Source organism: Macrobrachium rosenbergii, chromosome 18 (assembly GCF_040412425.1).
Source record: "Macrobrachium rosenbergii isolate ZJJX-2024 chromosome 18, ASM4041242v1, whole genome shotgun sequence".
NCBI lineage: Eukaryota > Metazoa > Arthropoda > Malacostraca > Decapoda > Palaemonidae > Macrobrachium > Macrobrachium rosenbergii.
Window position 1 is genome coordinate 6,475,120 of NC_089758.1, and position 12,254 is coordinate 6,487,373.

The following is a 12,254-nucleotide window of genomic DNA, read 5'->3' on the forward strand; positions in this document are numbered from 1 at the left end:
TACTGTATCATAAACTTTTATGTACAAAATTAAAAATAATAATTCCATTAATACATCTGTTTCTTTTAGCAACTAAAAAATTATTTTCCTAATTCTTTCGGTAGTAGGCTTAATCAGCTGATTCTCAGAACATAACATTACAAATGTCGGGACGATCGTTTTTTTTTATACATGTTACGATGATAATAGATCAATAGTATAACAATACAGTATAAATGGATTTTGTAAGTGAAATAACAGTTTATTGATATTTTGCTGTTGACATTAATATTAACATTTGAAAATTAGTAAATCATTGTAACATGTACATACACAAGAGAATATTTGATCACTGTTGATTGCATTTATAATTTTGTATTTTCAATGCATATTTACATATAAAGGTATTTAAACTGTGAATTCCCAATGTTCCCCCCTATCTGAAAAAAGAAAATGGGACAGCTTCAATACTGTATAGAGAAAATGGCTGTGCTTGAATGTAGGGAGGAATTGAGTTTAGTTTTCACACATAGCTGTAAGCCATATATTTTTAAGGGTAATGTTGTAAGATGACTTTCAAATTATATTATGAGTAATGTTGTACAATGACTTTGAAATTACATTAAAGGGTTTTAGGATGATAGTTTATGGTATATTTGGTGTTTGAACTACTAAAATAGGCAGTTATAAGCATTTTTTGAGGAGGGGGGGGTCTTTGGTGTTTGAACCATTAAAATGCGTAGCCAGTTATAAGCATTTTTAGAGGGGAGTACCAACTTAACATGGATTTTAGCTTAATGTGTGTGGTTGTGGTACCTAACACCTGCGATTACAGGGGACATACTGTACTACCCTAATACAATTCAACTTGTATCTTGATATTTTACTTACATTCTTATTTATTTATTAATTTGCTAATTTATCTGTTTTTCTACTTACTAACCTCCTCTTTCTGTATTTCCCATTACCTGCTGTTACTTCTTTCAAATGAACACCATATTCTTTAGAAGCTTGAATTTCAAGTCAATGGCCATTGTGGACTTGTTCCATATGAATAAGATTCATCTTCTGAATAATAATAATAATAATAATAATAATAATAATAATAATAATAATAATAATAATAATAATAATAATAATACTGATTTTATACTGTTTTCTCAATTCTTCTTATAATTTGCTTTTCCTGCACATCAATATTTATTTGAGTCAATAACTGGCCAATGTTCATATTTCGATGGATAAAACAGCGTATTTCTTATAGGAGAAATTCTTTATTTAACTTATTACAGCAGGTTACTGAAACCTGGGATGTAAATCCGTAGAATTTCCTGGTGGTATTTTTCGGTGGTACGCCTATATGGTATTTCTAGTAACCTTTCTGTCGACATGTTTTGACCAGCACGATGGTCATCTTCCGGACTTTGGGATGAATCAGGAGAGAGAGGGCGATCGTGGCAGTATAAATAGGGGTCTCGGATCAGGTCAATTTCTCGGTGGCTGCCTGGGGAAACCTCCTCTTGCGCAGCGAGTTGTGCACTCTTGCATGCGAGCGCTGGAGTGCACATTAGAGAGAGTATTATTAGGAGGGTTGCTGCCTGCAGATGGGCACTCCTGATTGGTTTGCTCATCTGAGGTGCCAGTGGGTGCCACCCTTTGCGCCAACGTCGGGAGGAGGAGGGTCTTCTGTGTGGTATTGAGACTCTGCTTCTCTCTCCTGATGTGTAGGGCTTCCAGGAGGCACAGGCGGCAATGGTCGGTCACTTGATCTATTACCTCTATGTTAGGGATAATGCCATTCCTTTTTAGTTTCAGGTTATGGGCAGTCCTGGCATGATTAAATAAGGCCCCCTTCTGGGCATGACAGGAGATCCTCTTGGAGAAACGCATGGTAGTCATACCAATGTAAGAGCGAAGGCACTCTTGGACGGGGCATTTGAATCTGTAGACTACGTTGGTTTTCTTCAAGGGACCCTGGTTGGGGGGGGTGTTTAATTCTCATCACCAGGCTGCTGATTTTCTTATTCCTGTAAAATATGACGAGTTTAATCTTCTTGGGATCACACGGGCTGATGTTACCTTCAATGATGGTTCTCAGGGCGTTTTCGTCTTCTTTATATCCTTTATAGAATTTTCCTTGGTAGAAAAGTTTGATGTCATCAGAGGTGTTCGGGCGAGGTTCTTGATGGTACCATATGTTCACGGCTTCTCTAATGCACTTGTCTACCTCCCGATTCGTGAGTCTGTTACTGATGAGGATCTAGGCAGCATGTTCCAGCTCTCCATGGGTGTCAGTCCAGGAGGAGCCGTGCAAGAGGGCTCTTCTGACGAAGGCTCTGATGGCGGAATGCTAGTATCTGTCGGAGCACTCATTCTCTCAATTTAGACATATGTATGGGTTTGTAGGTTTTGTATACACTAAAACTAACTGCAACCCCTAAGTACATTTATGGGCAAATATATACTAGTTGTATTGGGATGGGGAGATGTAGTACATTTCCCCCATGAAATCTCAAGTAATGCAGTACATTTCCCCCATGAAATCTCAAGTAACGCTGATCTCCCTTGTATCCCAGACTGAGGTGTTAGTGGTACCATATGAGTTGCCATAAGCAAATTTGTGGCCCATTCAAGTTATAGAACATTCCTGTGCAAAATTCGTTCATATACTATGGTGCAAAATAACAGAAGTACTCATATGAGCTGAACTGGGGAGTTTCATGTGCAATTACTTTATTAGGGATCATAAGAGCCTTACCATCCATTAAGGGTTAAACATTTCAAAATAAGTTTTTCTAGTAATCTGTATTTTACATAGGTTTATAAAACACCCATTTATTTAGTAGTATCCTACAGTGTGAGCTGGAGACTGAACTTGTTAACAAGGTACTTGACTGGTGGTAATAGAGGGTGAGTGGGAGAATACCCCTCAATTGCCTGCCGTCACCAAGCACTTTTTCCTATGCCCACAGGGCCAAAGACTCTGATTTGGTTTGTACACCTAGGAAAGACAAATTATTTTCAATATTTGTCACTTGTTTCCATATAACTACAAACTGTCACCTCTAAAGTAGGCGCCTCATGCCTACAGTGGGAGGTTGTCTCCATTAACAGAATGGATACTGAGAAACCCATCCAGGAATGTCATGAATCCTGGTAATGAAAGCAAGAAAGGGAGCAATGGCTCATGTAACCTCCTACTTGGTCTGGCATAGAGATGACAGAGTGGTTGGGCCCCAGGCCCAAGAGAGGGTGAGGAGCCTTGCTAAAGTGCTATCCCTGTAAGGGCTGCAAAATTTGGAAGGCAGCTAAATCCTGGATCATAATTAGTTCTATGGCCAGGCCCCCCTCTGCTTTGTTAACCCTTTGAGGATTATGGGGAAAGGAGGTCAAAATGTCTGTACCAAATTTTCACTCTTCACTGACAGCAAAAATGCTTAGCAATAATTTTTGTGGCTCACTCTGTGTAATGTTATATTTCATGCTAACCCTTACAACATGTACTAAAGAGGAAGACAAAGATAAGATAACACATGCCTTTCTACCCAAACTAATTTACATACACTAGGGAAACACAGTCATAAATTATTTTAGAAAAATATGGAAGAGATATTCAAAGACAAGCAATATGCAGACCTCCTTAAATACTCACAAGACCCAAAGTTTTGAAGTGAAATCTTCACAGAAATTGCCAAGTTAAAATAAAAAGCACACAGAAATTAAATATGAAAAAATTATGACACAGGTAAGTAATTTACTTGGAAGTTAATCTTGGAAAAGCAACAGAGACTTTAAATACACAATAACACACTAACACTACTCACCTTTCCATAAACAGTCCGGGTATTTAATGAAGGATGGTCTGCCTCAGGAGGATTTGGAACAAGAGGTTCAGGAATCCACTCTGCAATCAGGTCTTCTTCTTCCTGCATCAAGAACATTTCATATTATCTTCCAATTCTAACAGCATAGCCTCATGATGATCAAATATTATTAATATGACATTTTTATAATAAAACAGGGTTTTATATATACTTACCTAAGTAATTACATAGCTATAGTTTCCACTCAAATGGCAGCTTAGATTTAAAATTTCGTGGCTAGTGCTTCAATATAGTTTGTGTAGGTAATTAGCCCGTCCCACTAATGGAATATTGGAATGACCTAGCAGACAATCCTCATTTGCCACTGGTTGTTGCTCAACTTAACCAGTAGTGATGTGGCGGTAAAGCCAAGGGTCACCTGTACTTACGTGGGAGCTTTGTAGCCAAGGAGTACTCCGATGGCTACCAAAGCATCAGTGGAAGTTAAGCAGCTAAGGAGTTATCCGATAGCTAGCAAAACTTTCAAAGGTGCCCTTACCCTGGGTGCAGTACCAACATAAAAAACAACCAGAAATACTGTCAACTACACTGAAATAACACCACAGCCCATCCACTGAGAGTGGTGGGTGCTCTATACACCGCTAGAAGGCTAAGAGATGGTAGGAGAAAATCTTATTCTTCCTCCTCCCATGCCATGCCAGTCAGTATCTTATGATACTGCAGAATGATTGGTATAAATATTGCTGGTGCCAGGCGAGCTGGGCGTCAGCCGAGCTGCTGAGAGTTCACTGACGCCATAAGCTTTAAAACTGATGCCAGACTGTAGCTGGTGCCAGGTGAGCTGAGCACCATGGGAGCCCGAAGCTCTGGGCACTGGGAGCTCTATAGCTGGGGCCAGACTTGTAGCTGGTGCCAGGCAAGCTGGATGCCAGGAGAGCTAGCAGCTTGAGGTTCTGGAAGCTCTAAAGCTGGGCACCAGCAGAGCTATTAGTTCGGGTTTCACTTCTTAAGACAGTGAGACGCGAAGGCCAATTATACTTCCAGTAGGTTGATGTAGAATGGAAGTAAGAGGCATATGTGCCTGTGGGACATGAAGGACGATTATACTTCCAGTAGGGCGATGCAGAATGGAAGTAAGGGGCATATGTGCCTGAAAGCTAAAGAAGTAGAGGATGCTGTGATGTCTTAAGCTTTCACTAAAAGAAGGTGAAGTTGTTCTCCTAAATCTGAGTATTTTGGAAATAAAATCGCTTTAGGACGAAGGACACTGCGATCTTAGTCCAAGGGTGAGGGGGTTCTTGACTGAACACCAAAGGATAAGAAGGCCCTCTAGATTATCAAGTCCTGCCCAGATAAATACCTAAAAACTCCAATTGGAAAGAGAGCTCATTCTTTTCCCTCTGAGTTGGTGAGTGCTCCTGGATGCTTGGAGCATGCTCTGGCACCAGGCTGTAGCTGGTGTCAGGCAAGCTGGACACCAGGCGAGTTAGGAATTCGGGAGCTGGACGGAGCTCCTGGAAGCCAAGAATGTCTGTTAAGCTCTAAGGGAGAAAGAACGGATCCAGGTCATGGATGGATCCTTGTTCTTGGCTAAATTCAAAGGAAAACAATCTCTTGCTTCCTAGCTGGGCGCAAAAAGGGTTTGAGAGGTCGTTGAGAAGATGATGAAAGATCCAGGTCTCTGTGCTTAGGGGGAGCGCTGACTCCATAAGGCCCCATTATAAAATAAGAGCATATAACTACCTTAGGAATGAAGGGACTTGCTTCAAATTTTTACCACTTATTCTCCAACTAATAATGAAAATATTCATTGTGGGAAATACCACAATTTTTGAAAGTAAATTGTATTTCTCCTACCTATACAAACCTGAGGTCCTTTACATTAGGAATTACTTTCAGCGTAGGCTGGAAACGGCCGTTAAACTCTTGAGCAAGGTGGTTAGGCAGTAACTACTGCCAGGTAGGCAGGAATACCCGCCTGCCTGGATGTAAACATTCCAGTTTGCCTTGCGGTCCAGGTTCAGACTGAGGGGTGGCAAGAGGTGGGCATAATATGTAATGTAAAGGACCTCAGGTTTGTAGTTAGGAAAAATACAATTCACTTTCAAAAACTGTGATTTGTTCTGACACGATATACAAACCATCAGTCCTTTACATTAGGAAGACTCACTGGTTGGAGGGAGGAATCTGAGTGAGTCTCCTGAAATGACTGGAGTTCTGCACACCTGGGCTACTCCTCCTGGTCGAAAGAGTGAGGAGGAGTACCCGAGCCTCTGACATATTGATCGGAGTGTAGGAACTGCAAGATCAAGTGTCAGATACTAGACCTCTTCACATGAGTGAGGAAATATGACTCATACGAAATAGGCTGGAAGAATCTGAGAGTCAGAGGCAGTAAGGAAAAGCTGAGATAGGGTTTCCCATATTGCCAGACTCTCCTTCCTCACCTTGCTAGAGGAAGGAGCGGAATTGCTTCTATGATTCTAGGAGAAAACCAGAACGGGTGCTTGATGTGTAGTCTTACCGCATCAGCGCCAGGTCCAGCATGTGCTGGTTTGAGTCCTATTCTCATCCCGAAGGAGAAGAAGGAGGACGGGGAAGGAGGAGGAAGAGAGGCCAGTCACTCTCAGTATCCTTCTCACTTCCAGAACCAACACCTCAGGCGAGATGCTACTTGTCCTCTTGAAGGAGCTGGGTAAGAAAACACAACTTGTTGAGCAGCCACCACAGGGCCAAGGAAAAAAGGTTCCAAGGGCCTGTGGGCAAGACCATAGACCATAGGAAGACAAGAGTGTGGTCTATGAGACCACGTCTTGCTTCCAGCCCAACAGAAACTTCCGGAATGCAAGGGATGGACCAAGCCACTGGCTTCGTGAGCTCTCAGGTGTAAGGTACCGGTATCGTTGTCGTCAGCTGCCGAGTACCTCCTTCGATCGCTTCATGAAGCCAGGAGGAAGATGTGTCCTAAGACACTTCTTCCTTGGGAGAGAGAGTACTAGCGAAAATGTCAACAACTTCCAGGTTAGGAATGTCGAGCCTTTTCGGAAAGTACCACAGCTCCGTAAAGGACAAAGTAATGAATGATCTGGATCATCGATACAAAGTCCAAGGAGGGGGGGGAACAAGGACGACTTGAACCCAACAATAGATGCCGAAGGATTTGGAGTCCACCTACGACATCCGAGAAGGAGTTGAGGTATTGATCCCATTCACCTGTTCTTCCATCTTCTACACAAAGGCCGGAGCAAGATGAGAGATGGTCCTATGAGGGCACATCTCTATCCAACGACTCTTGTAAGGGCATGTGCAGCATGGGACAGGAACCCCAAACGAGAGTCACAAGCCACCCAGGGAACAGTTCCCTGGAACAGCAAGACTGAAGAAGCTTCTCATCCGTAGCTAAATCTTGACTGAGGAGAAGAAGGCTACTTCAGATAGAAGACTAGGTCGCAAGGGCCTACGTTCTTCACAATGAAAGGGAAAGAAGCAATCCTTGGCAGAGAAGACAAGGAAGTCCAGACTTGAAGAGCAACTCTGACCCAAGGAGGAGTTCCACAATGACACCCACCAGCAAAGATGGCTCCAGTCCCTGGGTGTGTTGCAGAGGACTTCAAGAGATATCCAGCTATAGCCGCTGCCGCTCAGCAAGAAAGCCTATGCTTGCAAGGGAAGCTGGAAGGTCTCCCAGTCCCGAACACACCGGGATGTACTGCCCGAAGAACTGCTTCTTGTGTAGCTGCTACAGGAGGTTGGGTCAAGCAGAACTCTTCTTGATGCCTCGGCTATCAGGTCGGGCGAGAGGTGAAGTCTTCCGGTATTTGTCTGTAACTCGGGGTGAGCAATGCTTGAGAACCCCTGGCGAAAAAGACAAATACAGAGGATATTCCTGCCTACCTGGTGGTAGTTACTGCCTAACCACCTTGCTCAAGAGTTTAATGGCCGTTTCCAGCCTACGCTGAAAGTAATTCCTAATGTAAAGGACTGACGGTTTGTATATCTTGTCAGAACAATTAAAAAACAAACCAATTTCATCCACAGCAAACAGAGAACACATAACAATCTGTCTACCCCTTACTGAAACTGGCAACAGAAGTAGAGTGTTTGTACCCACTGGTCTCCTGGTGGGGGTGGGGGGAAGTAGATGGATAGAAAATGGAGTCATAGAACACAAAGTGTTCTCGTTTTTCGTTTGCCATGTGTCAAACTCCTGCTCGCAAGGAAGTAAAAGCTATATAATGGAAAGGTTTCCAAGGTTCAGTTAAAAAATATATCTTAATAGCTTCAAAATACACTACTCTCAATGACAACAAAACAGCATTACAATAGCTTCAAAATACACTATTCTCAATGGCAGAACAAAACGGCATTACACAAGATATAATGGCTACTGACATTCACATACTGCATTATCTTTAAGAACAAGACAAGAACTTCTTGCCTTGGGTATTTTTGTGCTATAGCCATTTAAAATTCCTGGTTATTACAGGCTAGACTAATATTTATATGGGAAAAGATTTCTTCACCATCTGAAGAACATCAGCACAATTGACTTATTATATTTCCACCAGTTTTCACAAAACACACATTCAGCATTTGCAGAAGAGAAAGCAAATCACATTGCTAAACATTTTCAGCTTGGTGAAAATTGGGGATGATTTGCAGCAAACATATCTTAATAGCTTCAAAGTACACTATCCTCAATGGCAGCACAAAAAAAGCATGACATACGACATTTTTCCAAATAATGACTTCTGACATTTGCATACTTGGATATTTTTGTGCTATAACCATTTAAAATTCATGACTATTAGAGGCTAGACTAATATTTATATGAGAAATGAATACTTCACTATCTGACTTATTATATTTCCACCAGTTTTCACAAACACACACACAACATTTACAGAAGAGAAAGCAAATCACATTACTAAACATTTTAGCTTGATGCAACTTGGGGATGGTTTGCAGCATACTTATGGTTCTGAGAAAAACACAATTTTGCAAAAACTAATATTCAATAAATATTTACATAAAACTGTACATCAATTTCCAGTCCTTCTCTCATTCTTTAAAAATTAATTTATATATAAGCCTGAGGTCTGTAATTTCACCAATTTTATTTCTAGTTCCAATGTTTATAACATACTCTTTACATCTACCTGCTAGTATAAATATACTGTAGAACCTTACCTTTTTTGTTAATCTGATAAGTTTAGATGGTTTTTTCTTAGCTGTAAAGAGCCATATGATGCAAAGTATCAACACTCCTTCCAGAGCGAGGTGGTAAGGTCCGGCCTGAAAATTACAAAAGAAAAGACTAGTCAAGTTTGATGATAACATATTTTACTTTTCTCAAAACCCCAACTATGTCTTTATATTCATCCTCGTAATTACCACCTACTTACTCAAGTGGAATATAAGTAATTTTTTTTTTTTTTCACTACCATGACTGGCAATAACTGAAGAAGAAGAAGAAGACCACCATCTGGTGTTCATGGATGGCATCAAGCTGCATGGTAAGAGCCTCATACCCTAATCCAGACTGTAAGGATTGTATCTGGGGACATCAGGATGGATTTTGGAATGGAAAAATGTGCCTTGGTCAACATGCAAAAAGGCAAAGTGATGAGGACTGAAGGGATGAAGCTACCAGACGGGAATAGCATCAAACACATAGAAGAGACAGGATACAAATACCTGGGAATAATAGAAGAAGAGGATATAAAACATCAAGAGATGAGACGGACACGATCAGGAAACAATATATGCAGAGATTGAGGCGTTACTCAAGTCATAACTCAATGCCAGAAACATGAAGAGCCATAAACACCTGGGCAGGAGTAGTGGAGTGGACGAAGGCTGAACTCCACAGCATAAACCAGAAAACTAGGAAACACATGACAATACACAACACACTACATCCGAGAGCAAATACAGACAGACTCTGCATAACACAAAAGGAAGGGGGGAGAGGGCTACTAAGCATAGAGGACTGCATCAACATTGAGAGAGAGAGCACTGGGGTAATATCTGAAAACCAGTGAAGATGAGTGGCTAAGGAGTGCATGGGAAGAAGGACTGATAAAAGTACATGAAGACCCAGAAATATACAGAGACAGGAGAATGAAAAACAGAACAGAGGAATGGCACAACAAACCAATGCATGGACAGTACATGAGACAGACTAAAGAAATAGCAAGCGATGAAACATGGCAATGGCTACAGAGGGGAGACCTCAAGAAGTTAACAGAAGGAATGCTAACAGCGGCACAAGATCAGGCCCTAAGAACCAGATATGTCCAAAGAACTATAGATGGAAATAACATCTCACCAATATGCAGTAAGTGCAATATGAAAGGCGAGACCAGTACAAAAAGAGGCATGGTTCAGTAACAAAGGCCCTCCACTGGAGCCTGTGCAAGAAACACCAGCTAGCTTGCAGAAACAAGTGGTACGAACACCAACCTGAGGGAGTGATAGAAAAATCTGAAAATAAAAATAAGAAGGATATAGGATATGCCAATGGAAATTGTACCCATAATCATAGGAACACTAGGACAGTTCACACTCCCAAGATCCCTGAAAAGGAACCTGGAAATAAGAGATGCCAAAGTAGCTCCAGGACTCATGTAGAAGAGTGTGCTAATAGAAACAGTGCACACAGTGAGAAAAGTGATGGACTCCTAAGGAGGCATGATGCAACCTGGAACCCCACACTATAAAAACCACCCAGTCAAATAGGATGACTGATAGACTCCCCAAAAATAAATAATAATAATAATAATAATAATAATAATAATAATAATATCCTATGATAATGCCATGTCCTATAGTCAGGGTAATAGTAAATAAAAACGTTTTATTAGTTAAGAGAGCGAAGACAAACAATAGGTAAATAAGGCAAACACATGGGAACTATCAACATAAAGATTTGTAGCACGAATATTTTGGGAAGACTGTACTGTGAATGAGGAACTGTGGGAAAATTACTGAAATCCCCTGTCCCTGACACCAGCCAATATGCTGCTGTTGACTGTTCAGCAACATGAATAAAGGGAGAAGCTATCATGCCTTTAACTGGCCAGGAAGTGCCTGGACCCCCTCCTCCCCAAGCCAAGGAAGTCGTAACCACTCTGTCAGTATACGTACTACCAGTAGTCGGTGTCAGCTCATATGTCACCAGAGCTGTATTCATTAACAATGATATCAGGATATCAACTGCTGATTGGCTTAATTCCATTTTATTTGAATGTAATCTAATAAACTTTGAATTTGTACCAAAGCACTGATTTATACGATGTGGGGTTGTATACAAAAAGCATGAAAATTACTTTAATGATAAAGATATCCTTTTGAGTTACTACAGATGTACCTGGCCCAAAATGATATAAAAACTAATTACCAGTAAGAAATACTGATGAATGTATATGAACAGCCAGAGAAGGAGTGGCGCGGGCAGTGATCTAACCTAACTTTCAAATTCAGAGTTTCAACTGAAACTGAACAGCTATCGCTTTCACCACAATGTGGTGGTCTGCACTTATCTAAATAAAAAATTTCTTGTTTTTAATTAACAATATATATTATGGAAGCATACTTTAAAATGTATGAAACTATCGTAAATATGCCAAATGACATGAGAGCATATTTTTTTAATAGCAATTGTTATAGGTATTTTATAACTGACAGCCTATACACTGTAATAGGAACTGTAGTACTTCAGACTTGAGTCGTTGCTTAGGTTTGTTACAATTTCTCAGAAGTATTCATCCCATTCATATTACCAGTGTCTAACATACATGTTTCAGTTACGTCTTTTTCTTCGTAAATTTTTCTTGAACTGATAAAAGTCATTAAGTCATTAATGAAATTGTAAAAAATACACAGCTACAGTATGTAGTTTGGTCAGAACTCACAAAATCCCTTTCTAGCCCAAATTTTGCATACTTATTGTCTTTCCTTCATGCTGATCTCAATATAAACTTTCTATACATTGCTTGTTGTATGAAATGAAGTAGAAATCATGTCAATAGAATAAAATGGGTTAGGCCTATAGTTCACAGGGAGGGTAGGGTAGTGCTACAGTAGCTCTTTAAAATTCTGGCAGGAGAACATTAGAGAACTGGCTATTAACAAAGTCGAGTTGTATTCTATGAAAATCATGAGATTATTGATGTATAAACTATTGCAAAAGGGTTGACTTAAAATGAAAAATTCACAGGTTTTTAAAGTAAATTGTATTTTTCTTAACTATACAAGCCTGAGGTCCTTTACATTAGGAATTACAGTACTTACAGCGCAGCTGAAAACGGCCGTTGAACTTTCAAACAAGGTGGTTAGGCAGTTAACTACCGTCTGGTAGTCGGGATCCCGCCTGCCCAGATGTAAACATTCCAATTTACCTTTCAGCCCAGGTGTCAGATTGAGGGGTGGCATGAGGTGGGCATGAAA

At 40.6% G+C, this 12,254-nt stretch overlaps 2 protein-coding genes across 7 annotated transcripts in view; one reads left to right on the forward strand and one right to left on the reverse strand.

Annotated features, from left to right (window-relative positions):
- The window catches only part of IFT43 (intraflagellar transport 43), a 184,481-nt gene that overhangs the window by 81,498 nt on the left and 90,729 nt on the right, over window positions 1-12,254 (forward strand). The window lies entirely within an intron of this gene.
- Window positions 1-12,254, reverse strand: part of Spt-I (serine palmitoyltransferase subunit I) — a 38,998-nt gene that overhangs the window by 21,012 nt on the left and 5,732 nt on the right. For both annotated transcript variants that reach the window (XM_067120208.1, XM_067120209.1), the window contains exons 2-3: window positions 8,994-9,098; window positions 3,804-3,905 (exon numbers count right to left, since the gene is read on the reverse strand). In XM_067120208.1, the coding sequence (XP_066976309.1) occupies window positions 3,804-3,905; window positions 8,994-9,098 (207 nt within the window). The remainder of the gene's footprint in view (window positions 1-3,803; window positions 3,906-8,993; window positions 9,099-12,254) is intronic.